At 31.8% G+C, this 17,584-nt stretch overlaps 4 protein-coding genes across 8 annotated transcripts; 3 read left to right on the top strand and 1 right to left on the bottom strand.

The window, feature by feature from the left end:
* The first annotated feature begins 7,268 nt into the window (after nt 1-7,268).
* On the top strand, nt 7,269-8,294 carry LOC122634888. 3 transcript variants are annotated; one of them, XR_006328500.1, is made up of 3 exons: nt 7,269-7,356; nt 7,440-8,077; nt 8,181-8,294. XR_006328500.1 is itself a non-coding variant. In XM_043824350.1 (2 exons), the coding sequence occupies exons 1-2, from the start codon at nt 7,319-7,321 to the stop codon at nt 7,939-7,941; spliced, it is 540 nt and encodes a 179-aa protein (XP_043680285.1). In that variant the 5' UTR covers nt 7,269-7,318; the 3' UTR covers nt 7,942-8,107. The 3 variants fall into 3 exon arrangements, 1 of the variants encoding a protein (XP_043680285.1); XR_006328501.1 differs by having other exon boundaries at nt 7,440-8,081; nt 8,181-8,270; XM_043824350.1 differs by lacking the exon at nt 8,181-8,294 and having other exon boundaries at nt 7,440-8,107.
* On the top strand, nt 8,239-11,876 carry LOC122632881 (organic cation transporter-like protein). Its single transcript, XM_043820163.1, has 6 exons — nt 8,239-8,352; nt 8,453-8,711; nt 9,154-9,424; nt 9,521-9,738; nt 9,807-10,120; nt 11,230-11,876. The coding sequence occupies exons 1-6, from the start codon at nt 8,239-8,241 to the stop codon at nt 11,473-11,475; spliced, it is 1,422 nt and encodes a 473-aa protein (XP_043676098.1). The 3' UTR covers nt 11,476-11,876.
* Nucleotides 11,191-14,580, bottom strand: LOC122634868 (phosphatidylinositol-3-phosphatase SAC1). Of its 3 annotated transcripts, none has more exons than XM_043824272.1 (8): nt 14,113-14,573; nt 13,898-13,989; nt 13,489-13,829; nt 13,282-13,393; nt 12,813-13,156; nt 12,369-12,746; nt 12,133-12,300; nt 11,191-12,078 (listed from the first exon to the last, which is right to left on the bottom strand). In XM_043824272.1, exons 1-8 carry the CDS (start codon nt 14,148-14,150, stop codon nt 11,800-11,802), a joined length of 1,752 nt encoding a protein of 583 aa, XP_043680207.1. In that variant the 5' UTR covers nt 14,151-14,573; the 3' UTR covers nt 11,191-11,799. The 3 variants fall into 3 exon arrangements, with proteins under 3 accessions (XP_043680207.1, XP_043680224.1, XP_043680214.1); XM_043824279.1 differs by having other exon boundaries at nt 11,863-12,078; nt 12,129-12,300; nt 14,113-14,580; XM_043824289.1 differs by lacking the exons at nt 13,898-13,989; nt 14,113-14,573 and having other exon boundaries at nt 13,489-13,552; nt 13,698-13,831.
* A 226-nt stretch (nt 14,581-14,806) lies between these two features.
* On the top strand, nt 14,807-17,461 carry LOC122634883 (malate dehydrogenase, cytoplasmic). Its single transcript, XM_043824327.1, has 5 exons — nt 14,807-15,040; nt 15,576-15,771; nt 16,126-16,448; nt 16,534-16,911; nt 17,048-17,461. The coding sequence occupies exons 2-5, from the start codon at nt 15,576-15,578 to the stop codon at nt 17,144-17,146; spliced, it is 996 nt and encodes a 331-aa protein (XP_043680262.1). The 5' UTR covers nt 14,807-15,040; the 3' UTR covers nt 17,147-17,461.
* Nucleotides 17,462-17,584: the final 123 nt, after the last annotated feature.

Raw genomic sequence — 17,584 nt, forward strand, 5'->3', positions numbered from 1 at the left:
TGCTAATTGCTCGTTTGCATTTAATATCGCAAAAAATGAACACCCGACGGTAACGTCCATTGCAAATTAGCAAGGATACTCGAGCTGAACCTCAATTGTTTTTTCTTTTGAAGTGATTCGATCTGATGAATTTCCGCCTCAAGCGAGAAAACAGTAAAATGAGAGAGACAATTTGTATTATACGACGGTACAACATGAAGCAATTAGAAATAAATTTTCTCTTTAAAACGATATTCGCTTACAATCGATTAATCGCACGACGTTATCAACAATATAGATATATGTACATAGCAGAGCTGCAAAAATATTCTTTCATCCGGTTTCATTTACGTTGATGCAATTAGCGAAGCACACCTGGCCCATTGGATTCGAGTAAACGAAAAAAATGTCGATAAAATGTTTTTCTTCGGCAAAAAATTTGTGCGGATTCGCGTTCGAATGAAAACAAAAAATAAATAAAAATAAAGATAACTTTGAACTCGATACAATCACGCGCAACAACAATACTAAAAAAAACATTACAAAACTTTCACGGAGACATTATAAAAATAGGAATATCACCAAAAGGGTAGTTCCCTAAATCGGGAACTTCATAACTATCCTAAAAATTATAGAGCCATATCGTGATTTTATGAGTGGAAAAGCTTCGAACTTGTCCGACTCGAAGAAGAATCCCTCGGACAATTTTGGAGACTCGCATCTCTTGGAAAAAGAGTAAAAGCTAGCGAACGAAATAGAAAAAAAAAAGAAAAAGAAAGAAAGAGAGAAAGAAAAAGTACGCCATAGTCTCGCAACTTTTTTACCTCTCGACGATCGCCCCTCATAAAAGTTAATAAGCCGACGGGGCTGAGTTTGTTGATCCTGAGGAAATTGCAGGAGACCAACACGCTCCTAGCAGCACCCTCCTACCCAACGTTTTATGTTCCTGTTCTATTCGACGTTACGAGCAAAGCACTCCTTCTTCGTACCTTTTAGCCCGACTCTCTTCGTACACCCCCTCCGTTCCACCCCTTTTCACCCTCTGTCATCTCTTTGCTTGTCTATATATGAAAACAGCCCTTCGCAGGTCTTCCTTCTCATTCTTTGTCTCTCTCTCTCTCTCTCTCTCTCTATATATATATATATATATATATATATATATATATATATATTCTTATTCTTAGTAGCACACGGACCACTCAAGACATATATTTCTCGCAACGACGCATGATTATGCTCGTGTGTTTCGAAAGAGAAGAGCCGCGTAAAACGACGCAAGAGCACCGTTAGAAGGGCCGAGTGGCGTTTTCTCTCTTAGGAGAGAATAAGAAGAAGACATACCTGTACCTACTACATACGTAGTATATACGTACGCGTTAGACTCGCGATGGCGAGTAGGTACGTAAACGAACGAAGCTAATGCGCTTCTCTGGTAAGTATACTTCCTTCGTAGGACGACGTTAATACGCGCCAAGCTTTCTCGCCAAGGCGAATGGATATCACCGTTCTTGTTGGTGCCTATCCTAAACGCAAAATGCGATCTTTCGAAAGCATCTATGAAAGCCCCAGAATTAACGTACCTATCTTCCTACGTTTTTTATCTTTTTAATAAATTGATAATAACATTTGTATGTTTGAGATTTTATGAAATTGTTTTTAACAACTACTGCAAGAAATTCTTTTCGTATTGTAAAATTAATTGTAAGTATTATATTATGAAAAACACCGTTTATATCATTATGTAATTATTTATATGAATATCTCGTTTACAAGAAAACGTATTACGCATTCCGTCGATAAATACGCTTGTCATTTATCTGTAAATGTTTTATATATCTTTTTTGATAAGCAACGCATTCGTGTACTTAAGGAGATCTTTCTTGCGTATCATAAGAGCGTAAAAAAATATTTCATTGACAAAATATGGAGGAATTTTTTGAAAGATAGATAATTTCAAAAATATATCGTTTTATATGTTTTAATACGATAAAATATGATGCAAAAATATGTATCGATACGATAAAATAAATATGACTGATTAATAAACGAATGAATGAAAAACATGACCGAGAAGATTAAAATTGATTCGTTCGAATGAAAAAGATAAAGAGAATAAAATAGATTCTCCAAGTCTTACGATTTTGTTCGCGTTTATATCAAACGGACAATATTTAATATTGTGAATTTAAAAGAAATCATAAATTTTCTAATTTATGTCTTTCTAATTTATTAATTCTTCTAATTTATTACGAGTTCAGCATCACATATCGTTCTTAGAAATTACATACCAGAAGATTTCTTTGAAATTTAAAGGAAAAACCAATCCGTACATAATTAATGAAGTTTTTTACAAAATTTTTTTTTAATTTTTATTTATTATTTATGCTATATACGTAACATCGAATATGATTTTATTCGTTTCCTTCGTTTTCCATCAAAAAACAATAATTGTGATTTAATAATAAAATTTATTATTATCATGCACGAAGATGATAAGAAAAATCTTCTTTATTTGTCGATTCCATCGAAGATACGAATATGTTAGCATCCGATGGAAAGTCTATAAAAATTCATTAGCTTCACGAAGAGAGTCAGAGTACACAGAAATATTCATTACTTTTATGGATGTCGCGCGAAAAAAAAAACGGAAAAAAGTGGAATATCGAGTATTCGAGAAAGACAATCTTTTCCCTATAGAATAATCCTAAATGTTGCAACACTTTCCGATGCACCTTCTCGCATACTCATTTTTTTCCATCGCAACACGAGTTTCGCATTTCCCTTCTCTTTCTCTTCTACCTTTTTAATCCCACAAGTTTTAATCCCCTTTGAGAAGCAACTCCACGTAAAAATGTATCATCGTTTGGATCTGCTTACAAAGAAGAGAGAAAAAAAAGAGAAAAAGAAAATAGCAATTCTTTTACGTGTATCTTAAGAAAGGAAATAGTAGAGATTGAAAAAAACTGAAAGGACACTGTTGATATCCTAAGAGAATACGAATCTTCGAAAAATATTATTAAAACTGTAATAAAAAGTAATCGGTTAAATGTCACGCGATTTAAAGACATTTATTTATTCTATATCTATTATACAAGATATCAAAATATCCTATGAGGCATTAGAGGATATATTTTCTCGAGTCGCCTTAAGAAAAGCTACTTACAATGGAACAGAGAGTGCTGAGGAGCGCATTACAAGCAAGTGCTGTGAAACTCGTTAAATACAAAACTATTTTGGAGGATATACTAGACAGGACGAAGGAGTTGGGGCTAGCTTTTCCTAGCTCCTTCCTTTCCTTCTTAGATATTACTTCTCTGGATTTTCATGCTTGACAACCTTCAAAAGAGAAAATATAGTGTATATGCCGTAATAAGTGAAAGGTAGGAAACGTGAGATAGAAAATTCATAAAAACCGACAGCAAAAAAATACGAAGCTTCCTAAAATCCTCAACGATTTTCGGACCCCATCGTTTTCGACCTTTTATATACGCACGTATATACATACATACATATGTATGTACCTCGATTCAAATCGTTCATCCGTCGAAAATAAAAAAGGAAAAAAAATGAGAGAGAGAGAGAGAGAGAGAGAGAGAGAGAGAGAGAGAGAGAGAGAACACGCTGGAACAATGAGAAGTTAGAATATAAATGAGATAAAAAAAAAATATTTCTCAACTTTATTTCTACGAAATTCGAGGAAAAACCAAACTATTCGAGAGCGATCATGTTCTGCTGGCAATTCAAGAATATTCCCATGTGAAAATCGAGGAATATGAGTCAACGAATTCAATCCATTCGAACGAATGAAAGTACATAGCTACATGGTAGTAATATTGAGGCAGTACTTGTAGACTTGTTAAGAGTTAATTGTAGAACGTGTATACGTATACATACATTCGTAAAGTTAATTGTAAACAAACATACTCGAGGAAATCTTGTACAGTATACCTTTATAAAGAAATAAAAAAATAAAAAGAGAGACAGAGAAAGAGAGAGAGAAATAGAACGAACTAGGAGAAATGTTAGGAGAAGCAACAACGAAGAAGAAAGATCGTGAGGAAGCGAGGAAACCGTTAGGGAAAGCACGAAAGCATAAGAGAGAGAGAGAGAGAGAGAGAGAGAGAGAGAGAGAGAGAGAGAGAGAAACAGAGAGAGAGAGAGAGAGAGAGAGAAGGTTGCCGAGAGAGCGGAGAGACGCATGACTCCCATGGGAAATTTAGGTGCGACCTCCATGTATCACCGAATCTACCGTAAGTAGCTACGTAACGGACGTATGTACTATATATACCATCTACGGATATTCCGCGTGCGTAGAAACACAAATATATGCGTGCGAAATATGAACGTTCAACATTGTGTCCTATGCCTTTCTCTTATCGCTATTGAATATTCTCTATCTTTCTTGCACACACTTACTTTTATAGATAAACAGATTTATTCATGTTCCGAAATCCTAATCTATCCTTCAACTACAATATAAATTGTTACAATTACAGCGACGTTATAATGTATTATAAGTGACGTATGAATTAATCGATATTCGAATTAAGAAACTACAAAAGAGAACGACAACATCGAAATAACTTTAAAATATATTTGGAAACGCTATAGATTTGAAATTTGCAAAATTACAGACGGAACGCATGTTGATAATAGTTTTGATTTAAAATTTATAAATCTATTTTGTTTCTTTTATCATAATTGATGACTAATAAATATAAAATAATATCAGTTTTTCTTTTTTGTAAATTGCTCCGATTTCATCGAAATAGATCATTAATTTCTGTACACGTTATTAATTGACAACAATTATGATGAACGAAAATTATGATGAATGGGAAGATTGAAAAAAAATAACGACTACTTATTTCTAATCGTCATTTCGTCGATTCTTTAAAAAATCATGGAAAACGTATATGACCGAAAAAAAAGTAAAAGAAATACCATCGATACGAGCCTGATACGATTTCAATGCACGGTGCGTATTTACGAGTGGTCTTTTCAACTCGAATCAACAAAACCACTTCAATATAGTTTCGAAAGCTGCTTAACACGAAAAATAATCAAGCGTTTTCACTTTTAATTACTTTATTATCAAGCCGGGATATTCGATTTGCATCGCTGTAATCCGTGAGATTATCCGGCAGGTCAAATCCCAACAGTTATTATTATTTTTATTATTATTATTATTAGTAGTAGTATTATTATTATTATTATTACTATTATTGTTATTGTTATATATTTTCCATTAAAGAAAAAAAAAACATAGGAACCGAAAAAATGAAAAAGAAAGAGGAAAAAAGAATTTAATAAATTCACCGTCAAACCATCGTATTCCTATCTATATGTAAATGTCATAATTAACGCTGGGATGTAAACAACGTGCGACCGTCGAATTCGATTATGATTAACGTTGTAAAAGTGAAAAGAGAGAAACGCATAAAAAGAAAACCAAATTAAGTAAAAATATTCGATGCAGCATGTCACGAGAACATTAACGAGCGAGCGAGTTACGAGATTCGTTCGTCCTTAAAATGAAAACGATATCAAAATCGATCCAATCGGAAAAAGACTCTCGATGGCAATGATTTCGCATTAAACGACGTTCGTTTCGGATGAAGCCTTCCGAAAATTTTCCTCGGGATTCGATTGCACCTTTTGCAAGCTAATTCGAACTATTATACTGGACCAATAAAAAAAAGAAAAAAGAAAAAAAAAAGAAATAGAAAAAAGAAAAGAAAATAGACAAAGATCGAGAGGAAAATCCAAGTGGAAATATAAAAGTTATTCGAGCTATGTGAAATCTCATCGCCTCTTTTCTCTCTCTCTCTCTCTCTCTCTCTCTCTCTCTCTCTCTCTCTCTCTCTCTCTCTCTCTCTCTCTCTTCCACACTGAACTCACGGGGTGAGAAAATCAGATAAAGGGGCTGATAGCAATAAAATCGATGCCCCGGATCTGCTTCAGTTTGTAATTGAATCAAATTAATCACCCTCGTCGACCTCCAGTCTGCTCTCTCCCATCTTCTTCGTCCTCGGCGTTACTCTCCCTCTCACCCCTCGCGCGCGCTCTCTCTCTCTCTCTCTTTTTCTCTCTCACGCGCGCGCGCGCGCCCGTTACCATCCCCAATTAATAGCAGGAGGTTCCACGTTTCGTCGGAACTTTATAAAACGAATCCAGTTACGGGGGACCGTTTGTCAGAAGCTCAAAGCCACTGGAAAGCTTTGCCCTCGTTCGGAAATGATTCTAGCGCGTGTTCTTCTTCTTCTTTTTTCTTCTTCATCTTCTTCTTTTTCTTTTTCTTTTTCTTCTTCTTGTCTCTTCTTCTACTCTTTCTTTCTACTCTTTGTTTCTTCTTATTCCTCATATTTCATTCTTTTTCTCTATGCGTTTACTTTATAATATACGAATCGAAACGTTGACGAATAATAACAATTGTTAAAATTACATCGTGTAAATGTTTTTGTAAAATACAATTGCAACTAATCGTAAATTGATCCCAAAGTGTCGCAGTTATTTGTTCTGTTTGAGAGTAATTTTCAACCGATGTGCTCAGAGATTTTTCCTCGTTATCAAACGCCAAGAATAAATCGTGAAAAATGTAGGCATGTGTCCTTAGCGAAAATACTGAGGTTTTAGATGAGAAAGTGCGCATATGGCAATGCGATATCTCGTGGAAATCAATTTCCACGTTGAATCATGACATATGAGTTTCTAAAACAAAGGTGCATACGTACGTGTATGCGAGAATATGTATGGCAATTCGTATCATAGCAACCGTGTAAGAAGCTTTTTTTTAGTCAAGAACCGATCAATCTAAAGAATACGAAATCGTTAAACGATTTATTATCTTGAACTTATTTTAGATAAACTTTAAGAAAACACGAACTATTAAGTGAAAAACAGCTTAATCGATCACGATTAAATCTCATTTTTCGTAACTATAAATCACCATCAGATCGACATATAATAAGCTTATCATATGTTTTACAAAGAAATTTATTCTTTTTGATATAAGATTCGCCATTTAAGAACTACACTTCTAGTAAATAGTGTAAATATCTTCCAAGTCGTTCATGAATCTTAGATCTTAACATAACTCGACGAAAAGTAATAAGATGAAAAATAAATGGATGTTTTTTTACTTGAAAGGCTATGACAGTTAAAAACGGCATAATTGAAAAAGAGAAAAATAGAGAAAGATATAGATAGATAGATAGATAGATAGAGAGAGAGAGAGAGAGAGAGAGAGAGAGAGAGAGAGAAAGCAAGATATACAAAAATTTGGAACAGAATCGAAATCAATCTACGATCAAACGCTTTTAGATGAAATTATGAAATTATGGAAGAACCATCTGAGTTCGAAGAGTATCATGAATTGTAAGTTAACATTACTATATATTTTAACGCTGTCCCTATTAATAGAGCATAATATCTCTAAATATGAAAAAAAACGTTTGTAGAGAAACAGATTTATACGACTATTTAACTAAGGAAGATTTCGACGAAGCTCTCGCTAAGTACAGTGGTAGAACGTGGTTCGTCTGTTGGATATTTATACTGTCTTTCACAGCGACGATACTAAATGGTTTCCACGTGATGTCCTACGTCTTCTACAGCGTTTCACCGAAGCACTGGTGCTCGATTCCAGTGTTGGAGGAAGCGAATTGGACGCCCGAGCAAATACAAGCTGTATCCAGTCCCAGGTGGTTGATAATCCGTACTAATGCCAATAGGATCGAATTAGATATATGTCTCGTACTGATTCACAATCGAGAAAGAGAGAGGGATGGTGGGGGTGAGGAGGAGGAGAGGGATGGACAAAGCAACACGAGGAACGACGTATTCATTAAACTTGACAAATTGCATCGTGATGGGAACGTAGTGGTATCGATCACAATGCCGAGCCCAGCCCTCTTTTATTCTTACCATCGTTGTACGTACAAAATTTTGCGACGTCCATAGAATGATAAATGATACCCTCGTGCTAGGAACGAACGATCGACGATGTAAAACACAAGATACGTCTGGGCATAATTCTATATTCGCGCTACCATAAGCGTAAATAAATTATCACGTGTGTATGAATGATCGAATGAACGTACGTATGTATCTACCTGTGTATCGAATCGTACAAGAAGAAAAGAACTTCAAATGTCTGAATTATATGTCGGTTGAAGTCAATTTTTTTTTTTTTTTTCTAGTCCAGACGAATTTTCCAACTGCGAGTATTACGATTGGAATTACAAAGAACTACGAGATATGGGTTATGAAAGTGCTCTGCAGAAAGTCAAAGCCGATGAAAAGCCTGATACCATTCTTTGCGAACAATATAGTTATGAAATAGAATATAAGGATTCGTCTTTCGTGCCGGAGGTACGATATCAAAATGACACGATTCAAGATCAATTAGAAATCATTCTTTCGTCGATTATAAATTCTTACCTGTTCATAAGCTGCACGTCCTTCATTACAGTGGAATATGGTCTGTCATCGTTTAGTGATGAAAGCCACGGTTCAAACTGCAGTATCTTTTGGCAAATTCATCGGTGCGTTTGTTTTTGGAATGTTAGCTGATAAATATGGTAGGAAGATAACCTTTGACATTTCTTGTTTGATATATATAATTACTGGACCAGTCATTGCCTGGACAGATTCGTATATCATCATGGTGATATGCAGAATTGGTCTCGGAGTAGCTGGAATTGGTGTCTACCAAGCAGCTTATTCGATACGTAAGCTCTCACGAATTATCACAAATTATATATATATATATATATATATATATATATATATATATATATATATGTATGTATGTATGTATATGTATGTATGTATATAAAGATATATAATATATGATATAATAATATATAATATATATTATTATATATATAATATATAAGATATAAGATGTCTTATCTAAGTTGACTACCTTAAATATCTCTGTTATTAGCTTCTTAGAACAGAATGACGCGGAAACTTTTTTATTAAAATAGTTTCTTCAAAAATATAAAGTGTTTATTTAAATGAATTTGATACTCCTTAGAAAAAATCAGAGGAAAAAATTTTGTTGACCTTATATATATACATATATATATATATATATTATATCTCATTATTGATAATTGATGATCGATGATCAATAAAATGTATCCTTTCTTTATCTTTGTGTTAAAGTGATAGAAATAGCTCCACCGAGCAAGCGTTCCGCATTCGGCGTGATGTTCAATATGAGTTATCCAATCGGAATGATTCTGATTGCCGTTATTGCATATCATATCAAAGAATGGAGATTATTGCAATTGTATATTTCTTTGCCGTCGTTCATTCTAATTCTACATATGTTAGCTATGCCGGAAAGTCCAAGATGGCTTTATTATTCAAATCATAAGAAGAAAGCCTGGAAAATGATGCGAAATGTAGTATCAGCTGAGAAACGAAAAATGATGTACGTTGTCGAATTAATCGATCGATCATTTAAACATCCTATTAAACGTCCTATTGAATTTCTTCAATTATATCCTTTTTCATTTTTCTTCTTCAGTGATGAAGAACGAGTAAGCATCATAGCAGAAGTACAGGAAAAAACTTCTCGTTATAAACAGTTCAAAAGAAATGTTCGATACTTTAAACACATTGAGATGAATATGAGATTACTTCTATGTTGGTTCATTTGGTTTTCTACGTCTATGGCGTATTACGTATTATCGATTATCTCTGGCCATTTGAAGATAAACAGCTATCTTTACACCGGACTTTCCGGTAAATTGATACTATTCTTAGAAAATTCGATTTTCATTTCTATTCACAACTAATATTCGCTTTTGCAGGTATAGCCGAAGGAATCAGTTATATCATAGTTATACCTATGTTGCAAATAATTGGTAGACGGGGTACATCATTTGTTTTACTTCTATGTTCAGCCATCTCATTTTCTGTTCTTCTCGTTTTACCAGATATGTTGCAAAATATTAAAATGTTCGTAGCTCTTCTTGGTAGACTTTGCGTTAGCAGCGTATTCGTCGCTGTGATAATTCACTGCAGTGAACTTTTCCCAACTGTTATAAGAAACGTAGCAATTGGAACCAGTTCTACGTGTGCGCACATTGGCAGTACATTAGCACCATATCTTGTGGATTATTTTGTAAGTTAATACAAAAGATTTTTACCAGAATATGATGGATTTCTGAAACTTGAAAAACACAGAGAAACGCGTTGTTAAGTTTTTATTAACACAATTAAATATCTACATCGTTTGTAATAAGAATGTCGCGGCTTCTCTTTTTCTTTTTTTTTTTTTCTTTTTTTTTTAATACTAATATTAAAGTGTACTACCTATCGAATTTTGTTACGGCGAAAGTATTTTCAATATATTAAAAAATATTTTTTCCCTGCAAAGCTTTTTAAACCTCATTTATATAATTCAGAATAGATACAGATATAAAATAGTTAGGAGGTATTTTGGTTTCAAGTATACAATTACAAATAATTTGGCTGAAGAAATATTTCGTGTAACATTGTTTATCGTGGCAGTTGAAAAATTAAATTTTATATGTATGTATGTATATGTGTGTGTGTGTATATATATATATAAACACACATATATATACATATATATACACACATATATACATATATATATACATATATATATATATACAAAGAGGCTTACATGAGTGATTACTATGTATGTATGCGTACGTACATATGTATATGTATATTATATATACATATTTGACTTATGTAATTCCTCCTTGTAATATTTGTTAAAATATCGAAAATCAGTTAAATAAATTTCCATGAGTTATTTTTCAATATGATTATAAGTTCTATTAATTGGTGCCATTACTACGATCTCCATACACCATTTCGTGCAGCATAATAAATGGGACGTAAAATTTTACAATTCCCGAAAAAGCTTATCTAGACTTCTCAAAATTCATTGATAGCCCAAATTGTATTGTGTTATTATACCGATTGCTTTAGTTAATCTATCTAAAAACATTATATATTACTAACGCAAAAAGTAACGTAAAAGTTATAATTCACATAATCGTGTTATTGCACAACTTCTGACATTGACTTTAAAGAAGAAATATGTCTCTACCCTATAGCAAATGCTTTTTTTATGACTATAATATTCCTTTCTTCTAAGTAAATATTTTCATCATAAAATGCAATATTATATATAATAGATTAAAATCCAAAAAAATGTTTGAAATAATTTTAAATATAATTTCATTATAATTACAGATTATTTATGGATGGTGGGTACCAAACGCGGTTTGTGGCTTAACAACGTTTATCAGTGCATTGTTTACACAAGTATTTCCAGAAACTAAACACTTAGCCTTATATAATACTATGGATGAATTTTTTTCAAGATGTAAAGCCAATCCCAAAGAACGATTATCTCTTAAAAATAGTATAATATACAGTCTACTTAGAAAATTGTATATTGTCAGAAGACCTACCCCTATAATCGTTCAAGAAGAATGAAGAGCAATTCCACCATACATTTGTCTACTTCGTATAGAATACATGCTTTCAATGTCCCCTCAGAATTTTTGGAGTAATGTATATGTACAGCTTAAAATTTATGAAAATATGTACTATAACGTTTTACAATTCATAAAGAAAAATTATACGGAATGCAGGAATATACGTTAATATTCCCTTTTAACTTTCATACAATAAAGCACTTCTACAATTTAACGGCTTAACAATAAAAAGTTAAAGCCTTTCTTGATTGAAATTATCTTTCCTCATTAATTATAAGTTTTTACAGTACGTATGCCTTAAAAAGGAATTGTACTTTTCCTTCTATGTTAATTTAGGTTTATCTACATATTGTTTTCCATGATGAATAATGGTAGCAAAAGTTCCTGCAACCATAGCACCCCAAAATAACATATAAAGCAAAACTTCTGTAGTATATCGAGAGGGAAGAATTATATGTGCAACAAGCATCGATGATGCAACTAACAAAACTAATGGGAATGTAGCGTATCGCCAATTTCGTTCAGATTCCAAAGGACACTGAATCAAAGTACATTCGCCATCTTGCACGATATAGCGACCTAAGAATAGCTCCAGTGAATCCTGTAGAAATATGTAAATTAATATTAAACTAAAAATATCGATGGAATTACGTACCTGTCGATAACCATCGGCAAAATTATTCTTATAGTATCTCGTTAATGAATTTATACCATCTCTAAATGCACCCAATTTGGTACGTTTGCCGGTTCGTGTAAAATCAGTTTTTAATGCACCAGTACCAGAATACTGTATACTTATAACATCTGCATTATCAGCCCATACCTAAAATAATGAACCAATAGTTTTCTGTTTCTAATCTTACAAATACCTGCTTCATATCTTATAAATACCTGTTTAAAAAGATTCTCAAAAGAAGGATGATCTTCGATCTTCCGGAGTACTTCCAACTTCGTCAATACTTCGTTCAAAACTCTTTTCGCTAACATACTTTGAACAACGTTAGTGCGATCAAGGCAATCGATACAATTTGTACGGAAAACACCATCTTGCACAGAAAGCAGTAATCCGTCTCTCGTGAGAAGAAAATAGCTCATTTGTTCTTGATCGTGAGTTAATCGGTCCATCAAAATGTTTAATCGATCCCATCTCATTCTTCTACATTCAGCATGAAAATCGAAAGCTTCATACCGTACGTTTTGATTATTAATTCTCTGAACAATATCGTGATATGATTTTTCTAATATAGCTTCTGGCCCACGTTGGTCGATCTGTAAGATGATATATATTTCTCTAGACGAAAATGATGCAAATAAATTTAATATCTCTTAACTTACCAAGTTTACCAAGATTTGTTTTCCATAATGGAAAATTTGAGAATCAAAATGCCTAACACATGCAGTTTGATGATCTTCGTGAACACTTAGCTGGGGCTTAGGTTTATATTTTAAATTTGGGGCTTGGTACCAAAACAAAGGTATGGAACCTCGCGTTTGTACAAAAGAACTACGATATCCATTTACTTCGATTAACTGTTCTGTTTCTACATAATTAGAAACATTTCCACTAGAGTCTATACCACGTGAAAAAAGTCTTGTACCTGCGCGATGTATACTGCGCCTTGAAACAATACCCCAATTGAATGCAATACTATTGACAACAACAGTGTTTAAAGATATAACTATAAATATTGAATGTCAAAGAATATATTAATCAAATCAATATTTCAAAATAATCACAGAAGATGAAATTAATGTAAAAAAGATTACTATTACATTTAAAAAGTATAAATCTTAAAAAGGATACATCCGTGTATAATAGGCAAGCAAAATTTGTATAATTCGACCCTGGCCGTTAAATCTTGCAAAAGGTAAGCATTCCACACAAACCGAGGGTCTGCTCTATCATAAAGTGTCATCTAAGTAAAACCATAGATATATTAATACAAATATCAAATATATAGATATAAATTATCGAATAATCCATATAATAGAAACTGTAGTATAATTAAACCTGTAGAAATTCAGGCGTCGTATTATGAAGCCTTTGTGTAGTATGACTGAGGTCGTATGTATAACTAAAGTAAAAGTAAGGTGTATTTAAAACAGATTTAACCATTTCTAAATATGTGGCATTATTCTGTACTTGTTTTTCACTCAAATGTAAAGACGATCTCGAATATGGTATCACATCTGTAGAAACAATTCTATAAATTTGTTGACCTGCTATTGTTCCAATCATTAGCGCGTCTGTAATTACTATGAGATAACGACATGCTAAAAGACGAATAGTTCCTACTATTCCCCATATTTTTCTACGACTAGCAGTAGGTGGTATTAGGCTGGCTGTACCAACTACAAACAGAAAGAAATTTACTTAACGACATAATTTTAAGTAATACAATATATAAAATCTAACTTACCTTGAGTATAAACTTGTTGACTTACTCTATCGACTACAAGTAATACTTTAATACCTGCTGGCTCAACATAAAATTTCTCTGGTGTAGCATATCTAAAAAAAAAAAAATGAAATATGAATAAGTTTTTATATGCACATAAGATTAAAGATCTTGAAGATACTTTGTAGAAGAATTTTACAAATTTAACAAAATTACATTGAGGTCGGAATACTTACAGATATAAGTTATCATACAAATCCGTACTTAACTTCATATTGCGTGTAATGCAATAATTATAAATTTATGCAAATCTCAGGAAAAAAGATTGTTAAATAAAATGTATTGTAATCGTATTATAACTCGTAATCAATCACACAAATAAAACCATGAAAGTAGTAAGAGAAATATGCCTAAAAAATGTATTGACAAGTTATTGTCAATTTAATTTTACAACTAGCATTATTTGTGAGAATTACAATACAATGATCACTGTAGTTAGGTTACGGTTGATTTTCTCACGCAGAACTATCTCGATGCACTGATGTCTTTCGTGATTGGCTAATGTCAAAGTGCTTATCCAATCCGTGAATGTGAATTAAAATATTTAATAATTGCAGTTTTATAAAAAAAATATGCAAATAATTTAAAATATTATAATTATAGTTACAATATTATAATTAAATTACATGTATGATTAAATGTTGTAAATTTATGAACGGTTATATATTATAGTAAAATCTCTTTCTATTTCGAGTAATTACAATTGAAAATTCACGTCGTAAAAATATATTTTTCACAACAAAATTTATGAATATTTAACTCTAAAATTTAAGGCTTATGGTACCATTACGATACAGACATTAATATGATTTTGATGAAAACAGGAACTTAGTTTGCTTCTAATTATAAACTGAAAAAAAAGTTAGTGCATTTGTATAAACAGCATATCTGATAAGAATAATCTATTTTTATAAATTTTAGCAAAATATATGGAGTATATACATTTTATATGAAACATCAGATTGTACTATTTATAGCAATATACAAGAAATCTACGTTGTTATTGGCCGGATAGAAATAATTGAACTCCAGTGTCCTTGTTAAATTTACTATCCAGTGCATTATTGGAGTGATTGAACGTCATTGTTTGATCAAACATACGAGGTAATATTTCCACCATTTTTTTGTAGGAATATTCGATCGAATTTTATCAATAAAATTGAATAATTACATTGTAAAATTACGAATTTAACTCGCAATAAGATAAGCTTTTTGTATCTATTGTAATTATTGTTTTAAAAATATTATAAATATTTTGAAATAATTAATAACTTAAAATTTGATAATTTTCGTCAAGTACTTTTATCATTAATATATCCTACATTTGACCTTCGCTCCTTATGAGATCATTTATAATGTAACATTTAATTATCATCTTTTTTTTCTTTTTGTAATCTAACTATTTGCTTAAATAGATTTTATTACTTGTTTAATGAAATTTGCCATTGTGCAAACTTGTTCCATATGATTAATTTTAAGTTTATTTACTTAAAGTTGTAAATTATAAATATTCCATAATTTTATTAATTTATGATATATTATAGATCCACATTACTTTTTTAACTGATCATTTTTCTATTATAAATCTATATATTAGTTAATTACATAATTAAAAATATCATTTTTTTCATGATTTCAGATGGAGCCGATAAATGTTGTTGTAACTGGGGCTGCCGGCCAAATTGCTTATTCTTTATTATATCACATTTCATCGGGATCAATATTTGGTCCAGAACAACCAGTTAATCTTAAATTATTGGATATACCACCCATGATGAAAGTTTTAGATGGAGTAATTATGGAACTTCAGGATTTGGCACTTCCTCTTATTAGAGGTAAATCAATTAAATTATAATTTTTGTTAATATCTATTTTCTTATTTCCAAAAACATAACTTCTATATTCATATTAAAGTTATGTACTTTATAGATAGCTAACATGTTACATAAAAAAAATATTATATGTGTTACATACAACAATATAGTATCTTCATATATTGATGCTAATCAGTTTTTTTACTGTTACTGTATAAGTTAAATATATGAATAAGAAAGCTTACTTGAATTTGGCTATATAATAGAAAATTACTTTCTTTTTAGAGGTTTCAAAAAATATAAAAAAATAAATATAAAGTTAGTAGGAATACAATTAAAAAGAAAATATAATGCCATAAACAATTTGGTTCACAGAAATTGTACCAACAACTGACCCAGTTGTAGCTTTCAATGACGTAGCTGCTGCTTTCTTAGTTGGCTCCATGCCACGTAAAGAAGGAATGGAACGCAAAGATCTTTTAGCTGCCAATGTTGAGATTTTCAAGGTACAAGGTGAAGCTCTAAATAAGTATGCACGTAAAGATGTAAAAGTGTTGGTCGTTGGAAATCCAGCTAATACAAATGCTCTTATATGTGCACATTATGCAACATCTATTCCAAAAGAAAATTTCTCAGCTATGACTAGATTAGATCAAAATCGAGCAAAAGCTGCTTTAGCAATTCGATTAGGAGTTCAGGTAAACTAAGATTCCTAATAGGGATATAATTTTGTTAATCTACAATGAACGTATTTCAATAATCTTGGCGTTCTACTATCTATAGGTTGATAAAGTAAAAAATGTTATTATTTGGGGCAATCATAGCTCAACTCAATATCCTGATGCGACGCATGCTACTGTAGATTTCGGGGAGTCTACTAAAAGTGTACCATCTGTAATAAATGATAACGATTGGTTAGATACTACTTTTGTAGAAACAATCCAAAAACGTGGAGCTGCTGTAATTGCAGCAAGAAAAATGTCATCTGCTATGTCAGCAGCTAAAGCTGCAGCAGATCATATGAAAGATTGGTGGGTAGGAACCAAACCAGGTGAATGGGTGAGCATGGGTGTTGTTTCTGATGGAAGCTATGGTATAGCAAAGAACCTTGTTTTCTCTTTTCCTGTTACCATAAAAGATAAACAATACAAGATTGTCCAAGTACGTATTACTTATATAATCCTTCAATCATTGTTACTTCAATATTTCATTATATTAAGCACATTCTACATTATATTACTTTTTACAAATAGATTGTATCTTTTAATTGAAATAAAAATTGTTTATTACTTTATAGGGACTTCCAATGAGTGAATTTGCTCAATATAAACTAAAAATCACAGCCCGGGAATTGGAAGATGAGTACAAAGAAGCAAATAATATCCTTCAGAATTGACTAGAATCTGCAGAAGATTACACTTTGGAAAAGAAACAGTCTATACCAGCCAAGTTATAAGAAATATCTAATTTGTTGTACATAGATAATATATAAGGAGATATGGGAATAATTGTTTCTTATTGTTAAAGAATGATAATTTACCATTGAGGGAATTAATATTACAAATATCAGTAAAAAATTTGAACAAAAGTTCAAATTCGATTTGATAATCGTTGTTTTAAATATCGTTTTACATTTATAGATAAACTTTTTCTATGTAATGTAAGCCATCAGATTTAATCGAGCATAATAAAATTAGAATATTGAAAAATCTTTTTGAAAGTTTTACTGTACAATTATATTTAATACTTGGAAGCTAGTAATAATTCTGCGCGTTTAAAAAGTCATACAATATAACTGGAAAACCCATAAAATCATTAACATTTAGCTTTGTCT

This window comes from Vespula pensylvanica, chromosome 1 (genome assembly GCF_014466175.1).
Source record: "Vespula pensylvanica isolate Volc-1 chromosome 1, ASM1446617v1, whole genome shotgun sequence".
NCBI classification, from domain to species: domain Eukaryota; kingdom Metazoa; phylum Arthropoda; class Insecta; order Hymenoptera; family Vespidae; genus Vespula; species Vespula pensylvanica.

Bases quoted from the DNA above. Each gene is read 5' to 3' on its own strand.
- LOC122634888 (XM_043824350.1), top strand. From the start codon at position 7,319: ATGGAAGAACCATCTGAGTTCGAAGAGTATCATGAATT. The intron at 7,357-7,439 runs GTAAGTTAACAT...AAACGTTTGTAG, and splicing joins TTCGAAGAGTATCATGAATT to AGAAACAGATTTATACGACT.
- LOC122632881 (XM_043820163.1), top strand. From the start codon at position 8,239: ATGGGTTATGAAAGTGCTCTGCAGAAAGTCAAAGCCGATGAAAAGCCT. The intron at 9,425-9,520 runs GTACGTTGTCGA...TTTCTTCTTCAG, and splicing joins GCTGAGAAACGAAAAATGAT to TGATGAAGAACGAGTAAGCA. The intron at 10,121-11,229 runs GTAAGTTAATAC...TTATAATTACAG, and splicing joins CATATCTTGTGGATTATTTT to ATTATTTATGGATGGTGGGT.
- LOC122634868 (XM_043824272.1), bottom strand. From the start codon at position 14,150: ATGAAGTTAAGTACGGATTTGTATGATAACTTATATCT. The intron at 12,301-12,368 runs GTATTTATAAGA...TCATTATTTTAG, and splicing joins TTGAGAATCTTTTTAAACAG to GTATGGGCTGATAATGCAGA. The intron at 12,079-12,132 runs GTACGTAATTCC...ATATTTCTACAG, and splicing joins TTGCCGATGGTTATCGACAG to GATTCACTGGAGCTATTCTT.
- LOC122634883 (XM_043824327.1), top strand. From the start codon at position 15,576: ATGGAGCCGATAAATGTTGTTGTAACTGGGGCTGCCGGCCAAATTGCT. The intron at 16,449-16,533 runs GTAAACTAAGAT...TACTATCTATAG, and splicing joins CAATTCGATTAGGAGTTCAG to GTTGATAAAGTAAAAAATGT. The intron at 16,912-17,047 runs GTACGTATTACT...ATTACTTTATAG, and splicing joins AACAATACAAGATTGTCCAA to GGACTTCCAATGAGTGAATT.